We start from the raw sequence: 25,824 nt of genomic DNA on the forward strand, positions 1-25,824 counted from the left end.
CATATGTTTTTTAAACTATAAGTATTTTCTTTTTAGTTTCTCCAAATTTGAAATATTTTCTCCAAAAAATGAATTACATCAATAACAACAATCCATGCAAACTTAGAAAACGGAAAAGGCAACAATTACACAAATAAAGAATAAGTTTTGGCAGCTGTTTCAGTTATCACAACCTACCAGAAATAAATTATATGAATATTGTTATGAAGTACGAAGTGTTCATTGAATAAGATACGTCACTACAGGTTTCTAACGTACATGAATGCAGCATACATTCATAATACACAATAAGAAAGAATGTATGTTTGCAACACCTGGCTTTATGTTTACAATTAGTTTTAAGTACGAGTACATATGTCTAAAAAGCTCTTTGTCAAACCAGAAATTAGTCTCCCGAACTTATGTTTAATGCATTGGCAGGACATTCAAAAAGTAAAATGTTTTCCAATTTTTCATTTTGAACATTTCTTATGTAAATCACTTAGTTGCGCAAAATCTTTATCAAGTGTTTACCGTCTTCAGAAATCGTCCTCTCCTATATTACCGAGGCTTAAGCAACAGTTTCTTATTGACCTTATTCAGCTTTTTGCATTTTGTCGGCTTTTCTTTGCCCTGACCTGGTTCTTAATTTGTGTCCTGCTTGACTCCTTGCCGATGGTCCTGTGTTGCTGGGTCGTGAAGAGATTGAATGTATTGTACGCCGCCCATTCTTGTTGATTTTGTGTTTTTGTGTATAATTTGTCAACAGTAAAATTGTGTCCATCTTATCTCAAATACACGACATAATATACATCAGTTTGTACAGCAATGCAAGATAATACCACATGAACAGTTTGTATTTCAATTATCTTTTTAATACCAACACAATAAAACTTATTAGCTTAATCTTGAGGATCCTGTCTATTTAATGGGGGTGAAAACCGCAAGCAATTGTGACAAGAGCTAATTGGCTTCGACACTAATTAACCTCGATCAATGATGTAAAATTAAATCAGGGAAAAGAAATAGTTTAAATTGAAAGGAAAGATCATATGAGAGCACTTTGCAGAACGCAGCACAAACATAATCCATCAGCAAAGGACCATTGATAAGGCACCCAGCAGGAACAAAATTTTGGGCACGTGAACGGCATGAAAACGTTTTTAATGATACTTCATTTAAAACACGATTATAAAACATTGTCATTTAATGTAAAATACTGCATTAAAAATATTTGACACTAGCTTGTCAATTATTCAAACGAACCATACAATTTCCATGTTTCTAATGGTTGTTTTTTTGCTTGTAAAAGATTTCAAACGGGAATTTGTTGTGTTGCTCTTTTCCCCTAAAGACATAATGATTAATTGATGATAGTTTAATCTCAGTTGTTGCGGCAAGTCCTGTCAAAAAATGCATTGCTGAATTATGCATTTGACAAATTTTCATTTAATCGTTTAAAATGATGTTAATTTCAGGCACGGCACAGTCTTTTTAATCATAGGGGGTGACAGAATTATAAATCAGGTTAATGCATGCTCCAAAGGGGGTTGACTTTCACATTTTTTTTCGGACGGTGTCGTGGAAAAAAGGTTTCTGATTTCCACTATTTGTTTCGTGATTTTTACTTGGTAAGCCAAATCCATGAAGTTATGGTGGGATGGAGGGGCCAGAATCTCCATTTTGTCCCCCCCCTCCACTTCGGATTTGCAAAATAATTTTAAAATTTTAGTTTTTACTACTATGTCTACATTTCTTAAGAAAGCGGTACTGTTTTTTAATACAATTGAAAATGAAATAAAAAATGTGAATAACATACTTAAGACACACATCAGGTGATTTCTCTGCTGGACATAAAGATATTGGACATTTTTCATGGCAAAGACACGCTTCGTTATATAAACTGTCTGTTCACCAGATATCGGAAAACACATAACGCAACAGAGTTAGTGAAGAAACTAAGACGGGAATTATCAAAGCTTTGAAGGAATATTAACGTACAGTAGTGTTGAATGGGATATTAAATCTGAAACTGTTCTTGAAGCCAAAGGAAAACTTTAAAATTTACAAACATGTGTAATATTACAAGTACAACATTATAGGTGAGGTGATAAGATTTTTCGTTTGTGAATCTGGATGTTAAACATACTTTAAATTTAATTTATTGAAATCGATGAAGAGAATCAGCAAAAATATTTTTGCAATATATCTTACATTTGTATTCAATTAAATAATATTAAAGCTATATTAACTTTAGTTAGTGAAACACTCGAAAGGTTATTGACACATTTGGGGGTGTTTATAAATTCAAAATTTCTCCATTTTCGTGGTTTAATGTTAAATTCCGGCGTTTGGGGGGGGGGGTCATTCATAAACGGTAGCTTACACTTTCCAGTATCGTCCATGAATAGGCTCAATCATTTTCATTTTTTGCCGTTTAGGGCATTCTTTAGGGGTTCAGTCTTCCTCTAAATAACTTTGATATTTGATCTATTTTCAGGATACTTTATTACTCATTGGAACGTTATGAAACGATCATACAAAATTGCAAACTTAAATCATAATTGTGCAAATTGTGTTGTTTTATAAATATAACTGTGAGTTGGTCCATTATACCATAGCAAGTTTAACTGATTATAAAAAGTATCATACGTGACATCAAAAACGCGGAACAATTATAAATGAATAGTGCTGGTGAGTGTAAGATACAAGATTCGATATAACATATCTATATATAGCAGATTATAAATTTGTTATAGAACAAAAAATATATTATTTTTCATATAACAAAAATCAAAGTAATGATTTTTGTCAACGTAAATATTTGTGAGTGAAACAATCTGTGGGTAACTTGCCTCAAGACGCATGAGAAAAATAGTATTTGAAAGTAAAATATTGCAATTGAACAAAGAAAGTATTTAACGCATTTCAATAGACTAAGTGCTAAAAATCCACGGAAATTGTCATGCTTTGCCTAAATAGCCCTCTCTGTGTTCGTCTCGCAGTAGAAATATGTTGTTAAATACTTAAAATCATTCATCGCATATAACATATAACATGTAAATTATTACTTGAATTTTGAATGTTTTTACTTTTCTTAAGATCTAACTAAACTTTTCTCATATTTGATTTTCATGAAATATTTTGGCCAATCCGAAAGCATGCAGCTTTTGATGGTATTGTTTGTAAAGGTAAATACTTTAATGATTGAAAAATGAATATGATAAAATATCTTATAAAAGGAAATAACCAGAAATGACTTTAAAGTTTGGTATAAAATGCCCGTCATCATTATATAACGCTAACAAGAATTTGAAGTCATCTGATGACAACAAGTGACTTCATGTGATAAGATATCGTTATAGAAATTAGAAATGCCCGTTGGTTGATTATTAAAAACTGTTAACGCAAGACTAAGGTTTCTTAATAAAACAAGATTTTTTTTTGTATTCTACCATGTTCATACAATATCTTATGTCAAACAATGACTTTAACAATATTATTTCAAAGAGAGGAAGATCAAACGATCATAAATGTCGTTAAATGTTATGCATAGCATGCGAAGCACGCACTGTTGAATCTGATTTACAGAAATTTTAATCAACATTTGGTAATGTCTAGGCAGTTGGCCCTCCTGACTAATTTATTAACAATTTCAGATTTCTCCGCAAGACTTTTAGTGACTACTTAGTACACATGACTTCTTTGTCATGAGTGAGAGACAAATAATCACTAGACTCAATGTCTGAGATAAATTCTAATGGCAAAATATTGCTCAGCCCGAAATTGAACCAGCGAATCCAGTGCGCTCTCAATTAAGCTTAGCGGGATAACATCATACCTCTCTTAGTCCGGCACGGAACGGTACGCCAAAGTAAAGGCTAATCTCACGAAGCGTCGCGAGGTTCGGCACGGAACGATAAAGCACAAACTATTATTAGGTAACGTCGCGTTAGCCGTCGCGTTAGCCGGCACTGCACGACATAGTTTATAAAAGCATAACGTACCGTTGTGTAGTTCTGTACAGCACGACACAGCATACAATGACGCAACTTTTCGTGGTTCAGCCAGACACTACATAGCAAAGGGTTAAATAGCCTAGTGCAACGTGACCGGCTTGACAAAGACTTTTTTAACGTAGCAACTTAAACATAGACATGACACGACATAACACATACTAGCATATCTTAGCTCTGTGCCACCCGTCTCAGCACGGAATGGAACAGAAGCATAGCATTGGAAACTTTTCCATAGCTTCTGATAGTATTAACATGGGAAGCTAATAGTCATAGATACTTATATTTTCTACATGAAATGAATGTATCACATATTTACATATGACCAGACAGAAATGAGATCTCTATCACGCTCGAGTTTGATCCCGTGTGCTCCAGGGTGACTTTGCTGGCGTCTTGCCAATAACATGTTCGCTATGGTTAAATATGTAGTTTAAACCTGACAAGGTTTAAATATATAATTAAAATAGGGTTATAATAGGACTAACTTGATTTTTATTTGTATTTCCTTCCATTGGATAGTACTAGAACGGGTCCTACCCGAGTCTAGTCAAGATAATCCTAAAGTTACTTACTTTTTTTCTTAAAAAATAGTTCAGTACATGTAACAAAATAAAGTAAATAAAAAACACATACACAAAGTATTAACCGATCAGTATAGAATGTGAAATATAATGTAATTACTGAAATAAAAAAGCTTAATTAAAAACAGTTATCATAACAGTTGTAAAAAGTAACATTTTTTTTTTTTTGATACACAGTTTTAATATTTTAACTTTGAATAAAGTAGATTTGTCTACCCAAGGCACTTTTTCCTATTAGTGTTTCAAATAATTATACTGAAAATGTATCGATACGATAGTCTTATAAAATATTATAATATGACAATTAGTAGTACAAATGTATATTGTTTTTAGAACATTTTATTATCTGCTATATATATAGATATGTCATGTCACATCTAGTTTCTCACACTAACTTACAATGGCATTCGTCTTCAATATCGTTCGGGTTGCATTTTTGACCATAACTCGTGCATTTAACATTAAAATCGTTATACTCTTTACTATATTGTATCTCAAGACAGAATGCTACTAAAACAGTTATTGAATGTCAGTTGATCAATGTTTTACATGTCAGGTTAACAATCGGGGTTATAAAACTTTCATAACATTTCGGTATCCAAGATTGTCAGCATGACGTCAACATTTGCTGAACTATGATAATTATCGTCGAAGCAACGTTTTTCATTCATCAGTGAATTAAGAAAGGGAATATAAACATCAATAAACACCGGCGTATATGCAATTAACCGAGGATTGCTCTAATTTGTAACATATTGCAATATCTTATTTTGTTAACATTCCGTATGATTTTATTACTCCCCGTATTAAATGCAATTATATATGTTTTCATAGCTTACATTGCATAACTGCAGTGTGGCCTTGGTTTGAATTTATAATATGTTAATGGTTAATTACATGGTATTTACATGAACACGTCGCTTAGCAGTATGCAACATGTATTTTTACTATGAAAAAAAAATCTTTAAAAGCCGGGGTAATCCTTTGGGAGCAAAGGTAGCAAAGAAAACATAATATATAAGTGAACAATTGCAGATTCGTACTGTTCATGAAAGATTATAGAAAATTCAACACCCCACCCCAACTAGCACCGACCTTAGTAGTATTAAATTTTTAAAACAATAAAATGTTTGATTCATTCGAAAGCAAAATAATTTAAAAAAAAAATAAATAAAAAAATAAGTAACAACTTCACTGAAGACTGGGGCACCTTCTTCAACACGCATTAAATACAATTCAATACAATTCTTAAATAATTATAGAAATACGATTATTTTCAGTTATAAACTGAATTTAAAATTATAGCTTTAAATGCTTCTAAATTTATTTTCATGCAGGCATTATATATTGTAAGTCAGAATAAATATCTTAAAAGTCTACTGAGAAACAGGTTTTGTATTAAATGCGCCTTTAAACATCGTCATAAAATAGTCAAAAAAATGTATTGGTATCTGCACAAGAATTATTCTTTACCTTTGCATCATTGATAATACCAGCCAATAAATAAATAAATAAATAAATAAATAAATAAATAAATATAAAAAGTAAATAATAAATAAATAAATAAATAAATATATAATAAATAAATTAATAATAAAAACAAAAACATCATCAACACAAAATAAAAATAATCGAACGATTTTTTTTATAGAATATATGCAGTTAAGAATATCTATTCTTGATTGTTAAATAAACAAGACAAAAAAACCGTTAATGAAAATATAACCTTATTATAATTATTTTATTTTTTTAGAATGCGGAAATCATAAATCCGCTGTAAAAACCTCAAAAGCATTTATTTTGCTTTTTTAAGGAAATAACACTGATGACTTAATCCAGATTTTAAATCAGTTAGCTTTGATTTCTTATTAACATCAAGCATATAATTATAAACTGATGATTTAAACATGTAAACAAATTTTAGTGTTATTAATTAGACTAAGTATACAGTTAACAATTGATTGATTTTAATACGATGGATCATAAAGTTCGTATATCTCATTTATCAAATGGAATATGGCAAACCGTTTCATTGAACAATTAATTGGTTTTGTTAATAAGTTATTCGTCTACTGATAAATTCTCATTTATTAAACGTACGGAATTTAAATGATATAAAAAATATGAAAGCTTGTTATTTATAATGCGAAAAAATAAAAAAAAACATAAAAATGTGAATTATAATAATGTTTAACCAGCCATTCACTTTTCTAAAAGCCATTTATATTTCATCTTCAAAACGTTTGATATCATACAAAATTAATAAAATTTATTTAATATACAATCTTCTATTTTATTATGTAAGTATCAATTGCCTTCGCTTAATGGATATTATAATTTATATTTTCCTTTATGTGTTTTTTTGTGAGATATTAAGCTGTATTACAAATAACAAAACACAAGCCACAGTTATTTGAAATATTTAACGGTTGCGAAATTGAATATTTGTCATATTAGACATAAGTCAAGGCTAAATTCACCTAACTTAAGGCACACATGACGATATAGGGAGAGTGCAATCAAGACATGCAATCTAACTAAATTTACTTCTTACATCAAGACAGGATAAATGCAGTTCCTAAGGTCCAAAAGTCAACTCATACACAATTGAAAATCTTATATACATAAACTGACCAACTGACCAGAATTAAAAAAATCGCATCGCAATTTAGAGCGTTCTTCAGTTTTTGTTTAAAGCACTTTAAGCCAAATTTCATTGTTATAGTCAGTTTGCGCAACGCAATTAAATTTTTCATTATGCAAAAACATAATAAAAAGAAATTAACTTAGAATTAACTCAGATGTAACAGATATAACACATTTATCAGGCAAGGCTAAGAAAAAAAGGGGGGCGAAGCTTCATTTGTTTTTCATGCCGAGCCTTATAAATTTTTTCAAAATTAGACACTTGTTACGTGTTCTATAAATAATCATGTTTGTAATTTTAATATGCGTTTCATTTCTGAAATTCCACATTAACAAAAACTGCACCTCGAGTTCATGCCGCGTGACGTAATAAACAAAGTGAAATTGTTGATAAATGAACGACAATAATTAATAGCTTATCAAGAACAATTTCAGCAACGACTGTGCATTCATCTAAAGCAGTCGCACGAACTCTGTATAAACTGTGTACCTGCTTGAAATAAAGTTTTTTTTTCATAAAGTTACTTGTTAAATGTAAGTCATTAAAACACCTGCTAAAACTGCAATAAACGCTATACTTGGTTACGGTGGTGGTAAATACTCAGCCATGACCTATTTTACAATGTTGAATGTTTTAATTTGTATCTTCTATATCGTGTAGCATTTTATTACTAAATGATACAGAATTCAATAGGAATGTTGGCAAAACTATACTGAAAATCTGATTTTTTTGCGAATGGCTATATTTCGCGAATTGTAGATTTTTCATTAAACATAAATAATCGCTTAGTAATTAAGTAGTATCATATATAGTAGATATAATTGAACAGAATGGAGAAATTTGAAAATTTAACCTCGCCAATAAGTCTGAAAGGTAGATTTCGCAAAACTTGGTCAAGCGGAAATAACTGACTGCACACTAAAAAGACAAAGACATCGCTCGATATTGTTGATTTATTTGTTTTTCTCATTTTTCTAATGGTCTTCACATAAACATTTGCCTCAAAACTTATCAGGAAACAATTAACAGTTAATTGCTTTTCAGGTTTGCAAAAGACAGTAGCGAGAGTAATAAACACTGTTATGTTAATGGACATTTCGTCTAATTTACATTCTCTTGATATGCAAGAAAACAAAACATAATTTACGTGCTACAAACTAATAAAGCTTTAACTAATTTGTCCAGCTTTATTAAAATTACATTATATAACCCATCTTCTATATACAACAGAAAAATGTTTCTTGCTAATGGTTTGAAACAAGTATCTCTTAATAGATTCTCATTTGTCTTAGGAAACGTATCTGTCTATTTGCGAATTTCCTTTCATCATTCATTTAGGTAAACAAAAGCTCTCAGGGCCTAAATGTACCAATTTCAAACATATGCCATGGGCACGTTATGACGAGATGTTTCATAATAAGAAGATGGATTGATATAATAAATTCTTTTCGGTCAGATACACTTGCATAATTATGTAAAGTTCCATTGTAAATGGAAACCATGCATCTTAACTATGGGTGTTTAATTAAGTCAATGCAACCTATTGGTAGATGTTTTATTAACAAATTTTGAATTCTGCTTATTCTGAGCTTTCTGTAAGTATTTAAATTGTGCTATCTGTCGAGTCCCTAACTTGAAGGTAATCTTACTGTCATACTTACCAGCAAAAACGATACTATCATCGGCCAATATCGTAGCAAATCGTTTATTTCCGGAACGTTATTTTTTCAAAATCTTGGCCATTAGATTATTTACATTCGATATGTACTAAATTCCAGTTATAAACGCTTAAAATAAGTGAATACGGTTGATGTGAAAACAAAACGTTCAGGAAACGATTGATTTATAACAATATTGGCCGACGTGAGAATTTTTAGGCGGGAAAGCATTGCAGTAACCCTACCTTAAACTCATAAGTTTAAATGCAAATTAAGCAACAGTTGTGATCCGTTTAGGGCATGCAAAGTTAGTTCGAAAATGTTATTTAATCAAATGAGTATACAATATATTAACTTTAAACAACTTTGTTTTTTTAAGTTTAGTATCATTTAGTATTATCCGGCAGTTCGTCAAATCTATGTAATATAACCATATAAGGTATAAGTGTCATTTTCCGGAATCACAAATATATAAACTTATGGTGTATAAAAATAAGTTACATATTATTTCCATTGGTGTTAAAATTTCTGAAAAAAACTTGGATTCCTTGAGAGCAAAGAAAGGGCGTTGAAAATGGCAATTACAAATAATAAAGCAAAATAATGTTGAAGGAACCTGATGTACAGACCTGGACTATTTTGTTTTTATTTACTGTATTTATCATTGTGAAAAACGAAGACGCATGTTTTGTATGTATATTCAGCAAAGCATGCATAATTATGCTGGTTAATGCGATAAGTAGCTTATCGCGGGTTTATATGCATTCCTCATGCATTTCTCGCACAATGTCTTCAAACCATGCGATGGGAAATCAATTATACTAGTATTAACTTGTGATATATACTTGCATGCGTGTAGATATGCGTCAATATAAGGTATTAATAAGATAAGTATTTATTGTTATATTGATATCCTAAATGTTATGAATATTATGAAGACAACCCTCCCCAACATATACTTATGTACATTAAAGTTAATCGGGAGTAATACAAACCAATAGATGATGATAGCAGAATCTTCTTTGGAAAAATTTAGAGGTACAGCCTTTGAAATGCCCCACTCTCAACACTGGCAGACACAGTATTCAAACGTTCTGAAATAAATAAAAAACAATCCGGTAAAATTACGCTTAGATTTGTAAATAAAAGAACATATGTAGACTGAGTTAATGGAAACTTATATTTGTTTTGTGTTCACTTTTTCAGACCAGAAGAAATTTGATGACGTCATGCAGTCATCCGGAGAGCCTCAAAATCAGTCGATGGTGCCATATGACATTCAGCCAGACAATTACGCCATATCTTATGACAACTTCTCTTTTGATTATCTTGACAATTTTCCATACGAGCTACAAGTTGACGAAGCGGAAATATTTTTAGATCTAAGTGCATTGAATATATTCCTTATTGTATTATACGGACTTATTTTTATCATCGGACTTCTTGGAAACTTATTCGTAATATTTGTTATAATACGCTTCAAGAGCATGCGAACATTGACGAACTACTTTCTCGTGAATCTGACTTGTGGAGACATTCTTGTTATTGTAATTTGTATACCTGTGACACTCGGGAGCACCGTCTACAAGAAATGGATATACGGCGAAATATTGTGTAAATTAACTCCCTTTATTCAAGGAATAGCAGTCGGTGTGAGTGTGCTTTCTCTATTGTTCATCAGCATTAGTAGATATTTTGCTATTTATAAACCACTTACAGCAAAGATTGCGTTCTCCACTAAGAACGTTCGTATAATGATTTGCGTAATATGGATAATTTCACTTGGTTCATTCTCACCACTTTTATTTGTTAATTCGGTCAAAACCTCGAACTTGTTTGGTTTACTTGAATCGAAAATTTGTGAAGAACAGTGGAACAGTCAATCCGATAAAAATGTGTTCAATTTATTTGTGTTCAGCGTGCTTTTTGTTTGTCCATTCATTATAATGCTCGTGGCATACTCAGTAATTGGCTATACACTGTGGTATGGAAACCCAACATTAAGGGATGCGTGCAAAATGCACCAACTCAAAACGAATCTGATACTGAAACAACGCAGGAGGACGGTCAAAATGTTGATCTGTGTAGTGATATGTTTCGGAATCTGCTGGCTACCATATTATATTGTAAACCTTTGGATCGATTTTAATATTGGGGACACATCAAAGACTAGATTGATGACGACAGTGTATACATATATTTATCCTCTTGTGATGATATTAGGGCTTTCCAATTCCGCAATAAATCCCATATGTTACTGCTTTCTAAGTCGTGGTTTCCGGCGTGGACTTCGTCAACTTCTGTACTGTAACGGCTTCCTTAAAAGAAGTAGTGTTTTCTTTAAATCTTCATTTAAACTAAAGTCAACTGTGAGTGAAAGTTTTGATACAGCTAATGTGTAGCTTCGTTGTATAACTATGTGAATGTTATATGTGTGATTAAAATCTGGTGCAATATATGTTTGATGTTTACCTAACACTTCCTTCGGCTGCCGTAATACGTTGGTATTTTTGTAGCGTTCGTTGGTATTTTTGAAGCGTACGTTGGTATTTTTGTAGAGTACGATTGTATTTTTGAAGCGTACGTTGGTATTTTTGTAGAGATCGTTGGTATTTTTGAAGCGTACGTTGGTATTTTGTAGAGTACGGTGGAATTTTGAAGCGTACTTTGGTATTTTTGTAGCATTCTACAGCGGGCTGTTTAAGGGTGCAGACTGACTATTCGTGATCATATTTAATGATACAATCACTTAATAATAATGCTTTGTTTATTGTTTGTTTATTATCGTTGAATTCATTTGAATAATTGTTAAAATAAATTGATGTATGTTAAAACCAGTGTTTTTATTGTTAAAGCGATATTGTTATTTTTTCTTTGTAAAATAAACTAAAAACGACTTTTGATTTGAATGTGTTATTTTTCATGTAAAGGGTAGTGATAAGCCGTTTCTTTATTTAATCATCCTTAAAGAGATTTGATCTATAGTTTAATGTTTGTTATACCATAAATGAATCATTCTATATTTTCCCAGTAATTTCTGTCCTACGGCCAAAACTTTGTATACGTAAGTGACTTTACTGAAAATGAAAATGGGCTGAAATCTCATGATTTCAACTGGAGTTTCCAGTTCATTAAATTGTTATATTATCTTCATATATTTTTCAGAATTGCCGATTAGAGCCAATTAGTGATGTCCCTATATAAAAATAACAGCAATTGTGACAATTTAACAAATCTATTGACTATATAACTGTTCAAAACATACCTTTTTTGCATTATTTTATTATGTATTAGCCAGTCAACTATAATGTTAAACATTCAATTACAACAGTTTTTTTGAAATTCTTTTTTAAATTTGAAATATGTCCCTAAAGTTTATGTCACCCCTGTCACATAATCATTATAATTAAAAGTAATAACTGATCCCTAGAAATTATGAAGAAAGTAAGGCCGCCAATATAGAGAGAAGTCTTTTAATAGTAACACACAATGTGCCACAGGGGATCGTCTTGTTTGTATATGTTGGAAAACGCATACTTCTGTTGGCAGGTATTTGCGTAATTTTATGCCCGTCATTCCTGTAATGGGCAGTATGATTTAATTGTCAGTACTTTGCATTTACAGTCGTGATACAAAAATTGTAAAATATGTTGTAAAAGTCATGTAACGATTCACAACTTTTAGGGATACATTGTTATTACTTTTCCTGAGATTTACATTGAATAAGTCACTCATGTAATAGTCACTTCTGTTACGACTGATTTTGTATCAAGGTTAACAATTGGGTTTTATAAAACGTTCATAACATTTCTATATTAAAGATTATCAGCATGACGTCAATGTTTGCGTGAATGATGATTTAAGAAAAGGAAAGTAAACACCAATTAACAACGGTGTATATGCAATTAACCGAGGATTGCTCTAATTTGTAACATATTGCAATATCTTATTTTGTTAACATTCCGTATGAGTTTATTACTCCCGGTAATAAATGCAATTATATCTGTTTTCATTGCTCACATTGCATAACACTTTGAATTTATAAGATGCTAACAGTTAATTACACGGTGTTAACATGTACACGTCGTTCAGCAGTATGCAACATGACTTTTTTACTAAGAAAAATCTTTATTAAACAGGGTAATCCTTTGGGAGCAATGAAAACAAAGTAAGAAAGTGAACATTTCAGATTCGTACTGTTTATGAGAGATTAAGGAAAATGTCACAGATCGAACCACAACCCCTCTAGCACCGACCTTAGCAGTATTTATTCTTAAACACAATAAAATGATGGATTCAATTAATACGAAAAAGAAAATAAAACAAATAAAAATAACGGAAAATAATAGTAAAAATAAATATCGAAGAAGTAAATATTAAATACAAAAAAAAAATGAAAAAAAAAATGAACAAATGAATTATTATAGAAATTATTCGATTAGGAATATCTATACTTGTTTATTAAATAAACAAGAAAATATACTTATAATGAATATATGTCATTTTGATATTACATTTACTCATTTGTTTATTTATCTTCTTTTTGGAAATAAATGCGGAAATCATAAATCCGCTGAAAATCCTCAAAGCGTTTGTTTTGTTTAATAAAGAAATAAAATGTTTGGCTTAATCCAGATTTTAAACCAGTTAGCTTTGATAACCTAGTAACGAAAATAATATAATTATTAACTGATGAGTTAAACATGTAAACGAATTTCGGTGCTAACAATTAGACTTAGTATACAATTAACAATTTCTTAATTTTAATACGATGGATCATTAAGTTCCGTTTTATCGTATTTATTAAAAGAAATATGGCATACCGTTTCAACAAATACTTTATTGGTTGTGTTAATAAAGTTATTCATATACTGTTAAGTTCTCATTAATTAAACTTGCGGAATTTATATGATATAAAAGCCTGATGTTTATAATGTAAAATTAATAAAATACATAAACACCTGATTTATAATAATGTATAACCCGCCATACACTTCTCTAAAGGACGTTTATATTCCCTCATTAAATTTGATTTATATCTCCTTGCTATTATAGAGAATTAATAATGTTTACTTAATATGCAATCTATTTCTTTATGTAATTTTCAGTCGCCTTCTAAAGCAATGACATGAACGCTGTTGAAACTGTTTACCTGCTTTTGATGAAATTTGTTTCTCACAAAGTTACTTGAATGTAACATGTTAATCATTATAAATGTAAACCCATTAACACCGCAACTAACGCTATACTTGCCTTTTTTACAAGATTGAATGTTTATATCTTCTATATTGTAGAAAATCATATAATAAAAATCCTATATATAGGGTCTGTTTAAAAACTATACTGAAACAAATCAATCTGATTCTTTGTTTCCAAAGGGCTAAAATTCATGAATTGTAGTATTTACCTAAAATAAATAATTTGTAAATATTTAAGTATCACATATAGTAGATGTAATTGGACGAAAGGAGAAATTTGAAAATGGTCAAGCGGAAATAACTGACTGTACTCGAAGGAGACAAAATGGTAGCTCTACATTGTTGATTTAATTTGTTTTTCTAATGGTCTTCGCATAAACATAACCTTAACACGTATCAAGAAACAATTAACATTTAATTGCTTTTCAGGTTTGCAAAGCAAGTAACGAGAGTAGTAAACAATGTAGTGTTAATGGACATTTCGTCTAATTTACATTGTTTTAATATGCAATAAACACAACAAATTTTACGTGCTACAAATTATTATAAAGCTTCCAATTATTTGCCCAGCTTTACTAAAATTACATTATATATTCCATCTCCTATATACATCAGACAAATGTTTCTTGCTAATGGTTTGAAACAAGTATCTCTTAATAAATTCTCATTTGACTTATGAAACGTATATGTCTACTTGCAAGTTTCCTTTCGTCATTTATATATGTAAACAAATCACTCTCAGGACGTAAATGCACCAATTTCAAACATATGCCATTGACACGTAATGAAAAGATGTTTCATAATAAGAAAATGGCTTGATATAATAAATTTTCATCAGTCAGACACACTTGAGTATTTTTTAAAGTTCCACTGTAAATCGAATCTAAGCATTTTAACTATCGATGTTTTATTTAGTCAATGCATCCTATCCGTGGATGTTTTATTTTGAATTCTGCTTATTCCGGGCTTTCTTTAAGCATTTCAATTGTTCTATCGAATTATCTGTAAAGTGACTAAAGTCCCTAACTTGAAGGTAGTTTTACTGTCATGCTTTCCCGACAAATCAATTCTAACATCGGTCAATATCGTAGCTAATCGGTTAGTTCGGAACGTTGTTGTTTTAAAAAATCTTGAGCATTAGATTATATACAATCGCCATGAATTCAATTCTAGTTACAAACGGTTAAAATACTGAATACCGAAAATTGTGAAAATAAAGCACGTTCTGGAAACGACTTATTTATAACGATATTGGCCGATATTAGAATATTTGGCGGAAAAGCATTGCAGTAAGAATCATCAGTTTAATTGCAAAATATGCAACAGTTGTGATCAATTCTCCGTTGAAAATGGATCGAGAATGTTATTTAATCAATATACTATATACATGTATACACTTTAACCAATTGATAAAAACAAAAACAACAACAAAAAAAGAAAAGACAAAATGTCAACCTGATTATTAAAACTCTAACAAACTTGGATTTGTATGAGTATTGTATTTTATTTTAGTATTACTTTGCATTAATCCGGCAGTTCGTCAAATTTGTGAACTATAAATATACAAGGTATTATTGACTTTTTCCGGAGTCACAAATACATAAACTTATGGTGTATAAAAAAGTTACATATTATTTCCATTGGTGATAAAATTCCAGAAAAAGAGATATATTCATAGAGAGCAAAGAAATCGCGTTTAAAGTGGCAAATACAAATAAATAAAAAATAAGTAAAAATAACAATGTTACGTTATGATAGGATTATTCTGATGCACATACTCTATATTTTATTTACTTTTATTTACTATCAATGTATTAAACGAAGACGCATGTTTTGTATATATATTCAACAAAGCATGCATAATAATGCGTGTTAATGCGATAAGAAGCTTATTGCGGGTTTATATGCATTCCTCATGCATTTCTCGTACAATGTCTTCAAACCATGCATTTGGAAATCAATTATACTTGTATTATCTTGTTAATTATACTTGCATGCGTGTAGATATTCGTCAATATAAGGTATTATTAAGATAAGAATTTATTGTTATATTGATATCCTAAATGTTATGAATATTATGAAGACAAAAAAGACCCCCCAAACAAATTATTATGTACATTAAAGTTAATCGGAAGTAATTAAAACCAATTGATGATGATAGCAGAATCTTCTTTGGTAAAATTTAGAGGTTCAGCCTTTGAAAAGCCCCACCCTCAACACTGGCAGAATCAGTATTCAAACGTTCTGAAATAAATAAAAAACAATCCGGTAAAATTACGCTTAGATTTGTAAATTAAAGAACATATGTAGACTGATTTAATGGAAACTTATATTTATTTTGTGTTCACTTTTTCAGACCAGAAGAAATTTGATGACGTCATGCAGTCATCCGGAGAGCCTCAAAATCAGTCGATGGTGCCATATGACATTCAGCAAGACAATTACGCCATATCTTATGACAACTTCTCTTTTGATTATCTTGACAATTTTCCATACGAGCTACAAGTTGACGAAGCGGAAATATTCTTAGATCTAAGTGCATTGAATATCTTCCTTATTATATTATACGGACTTATTTTTATCATCGGACTTCTTGGAAACTTATTCGTAATATTTGTTATAATACGCTTCAAGAGCATGCGAACATTGACGAACTACTTTCTCGTGAATCTGACGTGTGGAGACATTCTTGTTATTGTTATTTGTATACCTGTGACACTCGGGAGCACCGTCTACAAGAAATGGATATACGGCGAAATATTGTGTAAATTAACTCCCTTTATTCAAGGAATAGCAGTCGGTGTGAGTGTGCTTTCTCTATTGTTCATCAGCATTAGTAGATATTTTGCTATTTATAAACCACTTACAGCAAAGATTGCGTTCTCCACTAAGAACGTTCGTATAATGATTTGCGTAATATGGATAATTTCACTTGGTTCATTCTCACCACTTTTATTTGTTAATTCCGTCAAAACCTCGAACTTGTTTGGTTTACTTGAATCGAAAATTTGTGAAGAACAGTGGAACAGTCAATCAGATAAAAATGTGTTCAATTTATTTGTGTTCAGCGTGCTTTTTGTTTGTCCATTTATTATAATGCTCGTGGCATACTCAGTAATTGGCTATACACTGTGGTATGGAAACCCAACATTAAGGGACGCGTGCAAAATGCACCAACTCAAAACGAATCTGATACTGAAACAACGCAGGAGGACGGTCAAAATGTTGATCTGTGTGGTGATATGTTTCGGAATCTGCTGGCTACCATATTATATTGTAAACCTTTGGATCGATTTTAACATTGGGGACACATCAAAGACTAGATTGATGACGACAGTGTATACATATATTTATCCTCTTGTGATGATATTAGGGCTTTCCAATTCCGCAATAAATCCCATATGCTTTTGCTTTCTAAGCCGTACGTGGTTTCCGGCGTAAACTTCGTCAAATTCTATACTGTAACGGCTTCCTTAAAAGAAGTAGTGTTTTCTTTAAATCTTCATTTAAACTAAAGTCAACTGTGAGTGAAAGTTTTGATACAGCTAATGTGTAGCTTTGTTGTATAGGTATTTGAATGTTATATTTGTGATTAAAATCTGGTGCAATATATGTTTGATGTTTGCCTAACACTTCCTTCGGCTGCCGTAATACGTTGATATTTTGGAGCGTACCTTGGTATTTTTGTAGCGTACCTTGGTATTTTTTGTAGTATTCTACAGCGGGCTGTTTAAGAGTGCTGACTGACAATTCGTGATCACATTTAATGATACAATCACTTTATAAGAAAGCTATATTTATTTGTTATCGTTAAATGCATATTTATTTTTGTTAAAATAAATTGATATATGTTAAAACCAGTGTTTTTATTGTTATAGCGATATTATTATTTCTTCTTTGTAAAATAAACTATAAAATCAACTTTGAATTTTAATGTGTTATTATTGATGAACAGTCGCTGCTTCATTTATGTATCTTTAAAGTGTTTTGCGTTATAATTTAATGTTTGTAATACTATAAATAATTATGTTGATGGTATTAAGTAGCATAAGTGACAACAAACAATGAACACATTATATATGGATGTTCTTGGTATATTTGAGATACATTGCCCGATATTACATATCTATAAAATAATAGCACATGAGAAATTGTTTTCAGGCAAAGTATTATGTTTTATCAGATAAATATTCATACTAAATCAATGAAACCTTTATTTACATTATTTTATCAAGATATATCTTATTTGAATATTCAAATGATTTAAATATATTGACCAATATTTGAAATACTTATGAAAAATGTGTCAAGTGTAGACTAAAACACTTTAAAGTGTATGCTGTTAAATCATGTTAGTCAAGATTAGCGTGTAAATGCAGATTTGTTATTTTCAAGTGGAATTAGGGTCATTTACAAATACCACATAAAGGCGAAATGCTTTATATTATATTTCAACCCATCGTTTTTAATAAAGATAATTTACCAGTAATTGAAAGTAAAAAGATTGCTTTTAAGGGTTGGGCGTCAGAATTACGGCCACCGTTTACGCAAGATTGCGTTATTGTTAGAGGGACTAAAAGGGTTTAAATTTGTGCAGTCTATCCAGCAGATGAGGTGCTTTTAACACTTGGTATTGCTTTAAGTTTGTTACATCCCATGATAGCCATTTAACCCTGTTTCGTTGCCATATAAACTAAAATGTGTAAATGCGCCGTGAAAGCAAAGACATTGTAAAAAGGGAAGGTTTTTCGCATTTATTGTTCATTTTCCTTTGCTACTTTAAATCACATTTGCAAGTTAATTAAAACAAAAATTATTGATTGATGATATTGATTTAATTGTTCTACATGTTGTGAAATGCCATATAAATATCTAGAAAAAGTGATTCCTCGGAGGCATTTAAAGAGCCATATTACATGAAAATTTTAGACTCGGTATGATTGTGTCTGTACATGAGGGATAATAAAAAATGCAATATCCCCCATGACCAACAGCACCGGCTTGAGCGTGACTCAATTTCAACACTTGAAAGTTATGAAATCAATAATCCTGAAGGACCAATGAAATATAACAAAAAGTAAATACAATAAGAAAATTCATGCGATATTGAAAAATTAATTTTACAAATGGCTTCGCATGATTTCAATAGAATGGAATAATTTATTTATTGAAGTATACTTCATGTGTTTATGAACAAGTGTTAATATCATTTCTGTATAATTATGTGTTTTCTGTGTTTAGCGTTTTGATGCTAAATGGTATGTTGTATAAATCTTTATACGTTATAATATACGGGTCCTATTAATGTTTTCAGGCTTAATATCATAAAAGAGATATGAGCCGCGTCACGACAAAACCAACATATTGGGTTTGCGACCAGCATGGATCCAGACCAGCCTGCGCATCCGCACAGTCTGATCAGGATCCATGCTGTTCGCTATCAGTTTCTCTACTTGTTATAAGGTTGGTAAGCGAACAGCATGGATCCTGATCAGACTGCGCGGATGCACAGGCTGGTCTGGATCCATGCTGGTCGCAAACCCACTATGTTGGTTTTGTCGTGACGCGGCTCTTATATTATAAAGATAAATAATAATGATAATAATAATAATAATAATTATAACAATAAGGATAAAAAATAATAACAACTCTTTTTAGAATCCACCCACCATTAGAATATGTGTGCATACAAATGTCACCTTTTATAGAGTCTTGATTTCTTTTTAATTGACATTTGCTTCATATACTTTATCAATTAATATTGTATTAAAAATCCTGATGTGGATTGCCTTATCTTAGACAATCATTATTACCAATATATCTGAGCACATCATATACTTCATGCTGATTCAATAACAATTTTATAAACGTATCAAATAATGTTATTGGTAACAGACAATTTAACACCAAGGCAATAAAAAATTGTTTTCTTTACGATTCTATTTTCTGCTGCAATGAATATTAATGAATGGAAATCTACTTGAGCTAGTAAAGACAAATAATATTTAAAGAATGCATATATGTATGCAAAATTATTTAATTAGTAATTGAATTTAACGGTTTACATTCTCGGTGCCATTAACAAGTGACATTTTGTGATTTGTATGGAGCAGAAAACAGAAACAAAACTTGGTCCAGTGAAGATTTTCATACATAACCTTTGTTGCTATTTCATTATCTTTAATGGAATAAATAAGCGGCTCAATCTTGTCACTAACCTATACTTAAATGTGCCTCGGCAAAAATCAGTAACTTTTTATGAACTCAATATAAGACGTCATTAAAAAATATGGAGATAATATTATTTGGTGATTTTTGTCGTTTTTCTGCACATCTTAACGACGTGACATTCTTTGTCATGAACTGACTTCAATTTATACATGTCATCGTTAATTTGATCTTTTTTACAACAGCACTAAGCATACGCAAATACTATTAATTCGTTTTATCAATTTACAAAATAAAATATTTATTCACGTTTTCCCACTTTATGTTTTTTTAATGAATATCATCATCTCCCTTGGCATTTACAATTGTGGGTATAATTTAAGGTATATAAATTAACGGCAATGACGTCATCTTAGTATCAAATATCGTCTGCGGGAAAGTAAGTAGCAATTAGCAGAGTGACAAAAACGTTTGTCACCAGGTGCACATTTTAATTATCACGTCTGTCATTAGATCCGAAAATATGTCTTTTTATATACTTTTATAACAGTCCATTCGTTTAAATGAAGTACTCATATTCAACTACTAAGTCATTAACAAAACAAGATGACAAACCAGCCAAATCATAACTATAAATACTGGATTCAGTCTATGCCAACCATTGAATGTCTACAAGCGGTTTATTGGTATAAAAACAATATCGGTATTGGCTTTCAGATGCTTGCATGTGCTAAATATCCTCCCTCTTAAAATGGTTACATGTGATATAATATGCTATTTTGTTTCATTCGTTTTTTAGTTACACCGACACTGTTAATGTTTTCTTAATGATTTTATGTTTAGGAAGCCTGTGTTTTGATTATAGTCGCAGTTCATACAAAGCTCGTATTGTCTTGTTGGTGATGCAAACTTATCAAGGTATTACTCATCGTTCACAAACTATGATTTTAATGTAAAATGTGTTCAATGTTTGTTAAATCATATTTATATAATATATGGTTTTTTGGGGGTTTGTTGGTTAATTTTCTTTGGTTTTTACGCCGCACGAACACAGTTTAGTTTATATGGCGCTGAAGACACTACGTTAAGTACTTATAGTCATCATAGACCCCTTGCTGTTGGTGTTCCGGCAAATGGTTGAGTACATGATGCTCAAAGGCAGTCTCGTGGAAAAGCCATTTCACTAGCGCAAATCAATAGCAAAATGGTTTTAATTATTATAAGAAAGCTGTGATTTTAGCTAAGAAATATGACAAGAGTTATACGAGAATATTCATCAATCAACAGTCTTGTAGCGGCGTCTTGTCTCTTCTTTAAACATTATGTTATTTTTTGTTGCAGAGATGCTATCTTTACTTTTGTATTTTAATGTTTTTGTTAAATGAATTGTAAAAAATGTGTAGAAAGTCTGTACTTTAAAATGTGAACAACACAGAACTGTTTACCAATGAGCCTTTGGTGTAAACTATTTGTTACATTAATTCACTTATTTGATGTTTATGTGTTTACAAGAAATATCCAATAGTACCCAAGATATAAAGAATTTTTCATTTGACAGTACGTGTGTAAGAAAAAGTAAAATAAAATGTTAAGTTTTCATAAAAATATATACTTTGTGGGATATATAAGACATGTTTATTTATTTTCATTGTGGTGAAAAAGTAAAGGTTTTTACAACACTGTTACAATTACACTACTCATAAATATCACGTACTTCTATTTTGAAACGTCATATTTTGTTGCCAATTTAAATTATTGGAATCACTTCATATCCGTTTTTCATTTAGAACAACACAATCAAATTGAAAGCTTTTATCAGCAATTGGTAATATAAATAAAAAATAAATATTTACTATAATACCCATGAAGTAAACACCATGTTGAAATCCTTGTAAATAAGGTAATATGAAGACAACTTAACTGCCAATTTGTTCATAGGTGTATTTTGTGGCTAAACCGTCCAACAATTTATTTCAATTTGGATGATTTTAATCATTAAATTCTGAATCCTGCTTAAGCTGAAATCTTAGCATATACTTTCAATCAAACTGAATCAGCAACAATATTTCAATTTGACATGTATTTAAGAAAAAAGATGTTTACTATTTTCAAGTTTCAAACTTGACATGGTAGCATCAATTATCAAAATTTATAATATTCAGTGTTCTGATTGATATGTTTACTCGTGTTCCAACACAGATCCAAGGTGCCGAATCTTGTAATAAGAAAATTGAAATAAAATTCGAAACAATTAAATGATTACGACCCTATCACTATTTTTTGTGCGAAGTTCATGGAATTTATTTGAACCGTCGTTTATCTTTTGAAGATCTATAAGGTAGACTATGTCCATGACTCTCTCGCCGCCGGTGTCGGCGTTTGTTTTATCAATTGTCAAGGTCGTTGCCTCAGAACTTGCCTCAATATATAGAGGATATTTGTTTGTTTGTGTGTAAGATGAAATTTTATTTCATCGAGTGGGCTTTAAAAACAGTATTCTCACGAGTGGCGAAGCCACGAGTGAGAATACTGTTTTTTAAAGTTCACGAGATGAAATAAAATTACATCTTACACAACAAACAGACAAATTTTCTTTTTATTTTATGCTTAAAAACAAGTTAAAACGAAATTTCCATAATTTTAACGTTAATATTAAAACTGTTTCCCCCATTGAGAGCCCCATTTATTCGGAATTTCTCATTAAAAAAAAGAAGTCTTGAGCTGAAAAATAAGTCCGCCAATCAACATTAAATGACGGTGATATTTATTAATTTTATTAAAAAAATATGAATGATCGCTTGTTTTGATAATAAAAACAAACAATTCTTGTAGGAGAAAAAGTCCAACCATCCATCCATATTTCTGTTACTTAGTGCGAATTTATATTAGACCTGGCTTTGTAAATTGTAAGCGGCTGCCATTTTTTAAAGTTGTGTATTTCATGGGAGGAAAATAATTGTGTAAGATTCAGAGGGATATAATTTGGATTTGTTAGTCATACACATTTTTAAAAGAAAGAAAACTTATTTGAGGATTGTAACAGACAAAAAATAAGTGTTGACAGATGTGAAAACATTCAGAAAAGGAGCTAGGAAAATGGAAAACTTGGAAACCTGCTCAAGAACGCTGGGTTGATTTAACTTATTCTTCAGTTATGGCTGTCAATGCTTTCAATTTTTCATAAAGCATACGGCAGTTATTGCTCGTATGATACTTTAATATGCCCAAATGTCATCAAGAGCAGTTTTGCATGGGGAAGGAATGTATTTTTGAGACTGTCAAAATGAAACAAAAAAACGAAATTTGGTGATTGGAATTTCATGAATTTGAATGAATAGAAGTAAGTTTTCTTCTTTTTATTACTTTTGACATTTAAGTTATTTATCAATTTCAGTTTTGCTTTTTCTTTAAACAGCCTGACATTGTCAGAATTGTCAGCAAAAATAAAATTGAGGTACCACATGGGGAAAATCTTAAAAAAGTAGTTTCCTCATAGAAAAGAGTGAAATTATATTTTGATAATTTTCACTGTGAAATTACCAAATATAATTTTCACGGATAAACCAGTAATCCACTGAAAAGCATAAAATAAATATGTTTAATGTCTTATCTCTTTAGCTTTATGTTTGTATTACTCTTGAACAATACAGTTCCCTTTATTTTTTTATAGGTTGCCCTGTTAGCGACATGCACAAACAACATTTAGCATTTTATACAGGCAATTTTGTTTGCATTGCTATGAAGATATTCACACATTGAGCATAGTGGGGTTGGGGCTGATTTTCAAAGATTTCTTCTTTCAATTTTAATCTTATTTCATAGATTCTGATGAAAGCATTTATTTTGTACCAAATTGTATAATTAAGTTATTGTCTTATTATAACACTTTATAATTTATCTTATTAACAGCTTTCATGTTATAATCTCAGTTAGTTTTTATAACATGCCATACTTTGTTTTATTTCTGACATATATTCTAATAAGTTATACCAGCTGTTACATAATGGACTAGAATTATTTGCGTTTAATAAATCTGTCAAGTCCGCCACCTTAGATCAGTAGGGAATTGATCAAGTTGATAATGCACGGCGAAATTTCCTCATAACCTTACAAAAATCATGTGATACCAGTTAAGTATAATATGTTTTAATTGCAACTATTCCATACATAAATACTTGTAAGGTTATATGAACGATAATAAAAAACAAATATTCTCAAAGAGATCTAGAGCAAATGGATCGAGCAATAAGTTATAAAAACATTAGCAACAACCACACCATCAACGTCAATGTGGTATAGATCATTATTATTCCGGTTCTTTACATACAATTATTTTTAATTAAACAAAATTAACTGTTTGTGTTATTTTATAAGAAAACTTCGGAAAAGCTGTTTATAACTTGCAGACACATTGTCGCATTCGTCCAACAAACCAGTACTGAGAAATGAAAGTAAAGTTTCTTGCTCAAGGTAATAACGGCTCGGCCCTGACAGGGTTTGTGATTACAGGTCCGACGCGTTAACCCCTCGGCCATGCAGCCACAAAATACCATTTAAGATAGTTTCGTGGTTAAATTGCCATATTTTACAAATAATTTGATATATCTTTCGCAGCAAGAAAATAAGGTAAATTAGATTAGCTTTACTTTGAACGGAATTAATAAACGCAATTATTGAACAGTACTAATACACTGATTTAATAAACCGAATTAATGGTTGGCACAATGCTTATAGTTATTTATAATTATCTATACAAGAGTACAAACCAACAGATTGTAAAATTGTTATTTTTAGAATGTGTTTATGACGTATTTTAATAAATGTCACGTACATTTTGCTCTTAATGTAATTGTCGCGGTGTCTTGTAACTAGTAGTTTTATATATATAGTAAGTAATTAGGTCATAAAACTCAAGCGATAATTGTGAGATATAACATACATCATTAGTTTTAGAATAAACCAGCAATTGTTATATACATTAATAGAAATAAACCAGTCAGGAAAACATCAGGCTGTAGCTGATGAGGATCAGCTGTAAGATATAAAAACATATATCAGATAAAAAAAACAAAGAAAAAAAAAACCCCCGAATAAGTACAAAGTAAAAATGAGATAAGTAGTACAATATGGATGTTGACAATCAAGGCTAATACTTAATTACAACTAAAATTAAGGATAACGAAATGATAAAATTATATTATTAAAGATGATAATGTTAGTGATGATAATGATTATAATAATGCAATGACAAAAATAAGAGTAGCATTTTTTCTGCAGCTGCTACTATTCCTCCGCATACTTCTCAATCTCCTTAATCACTGCTCCTCCCTACTCCTCCCTAATCTCTTCATTTATTACAACTTCTCCTCCTCCATATTCCTGCCCTCTCTTCCACCCTTGTCTCTTCCTCCTATTACAACTTCTCTTCTTCCATACTACTGCCCCCTCCCACTCCTCAGTCTCCTCCTCCTAGTAGGTCCACTGTCCTACTTTCGTCTGCCTTTTCCTGCCCATATCTTCTTCCTGTTGCTTCTACAAGTCCTCAATACCCCTGTCCTCTCATCATCCCCATTT

At 30.9% G+C, this 25,824-nt stretch overlaps 2 protein-coding genes across 2 annotated transcripts; both read left to right on the plus strand.

Annotated features, from left to right (window-relative positions):
• Window positions 1-1,910: 1,910 nt before the first annotated feature.
• On the plus strand, window positions 1,911-11,775 carry LOC132722214 (QRFP-like peptide receptor). The gene is made up of 2 exons (XM_060706663.1): window positions 1,911-2,081; window positions 10,091-11,775. Exon 2 carries the CDS (start codon window positions 10,114-10,116, stop codon window positions 11,284-11,286), a length of 1,173 nt encoding a protein of 390 aa, XP_060562646.1. The 5' UTR covers window positions 1,911-2,081; window positions 10,091-10,113; the 3' UTR covers window positions 11,287-11,775.
• A 4,693-nt stretch (window positions 11,776-16,468) lies between these two features.
• On the plus strand, window positions 16,469-23,735 carry LOC132722219 (QRFP-like peptide receptor). Its single transcript, XM_060706667.1, has 3 exons — window positions 16,469-17,469; window positions 20,196-20,330; window positions 22,663-23,735. Exons 1-3 carry the CDS (start codon window positions 16,495-16,497, stop codon window positions 22,807-22,809), a joined length of 1,257 nt encoding a protein of 418 aa, XP_060562650.1. The 5' UTR covers window positions 16,469-16,494; the 3' UTR covers window positions 22,810-23,735.
• Window positions 23,736-25,824: the final 2,089 nt, after the last annotated feature.

This window comes from Ruditapes philippinarum, unplaced genomic scaffold, assembly GCF_026571515.1.
Source record: "Ruditapes philippinarum isolate M1 unplaced genomic scaffold, ASM2657151v2 ctg4749_1_1_1_1, whole genome shotgun sequence".
NCBI classification, from domain to species: Eukaryota; Metazoa; Mollusca; class Bivalvia; order Venerida; family Veneridae; genus Ruditapes; species Ruditapes philippinarum.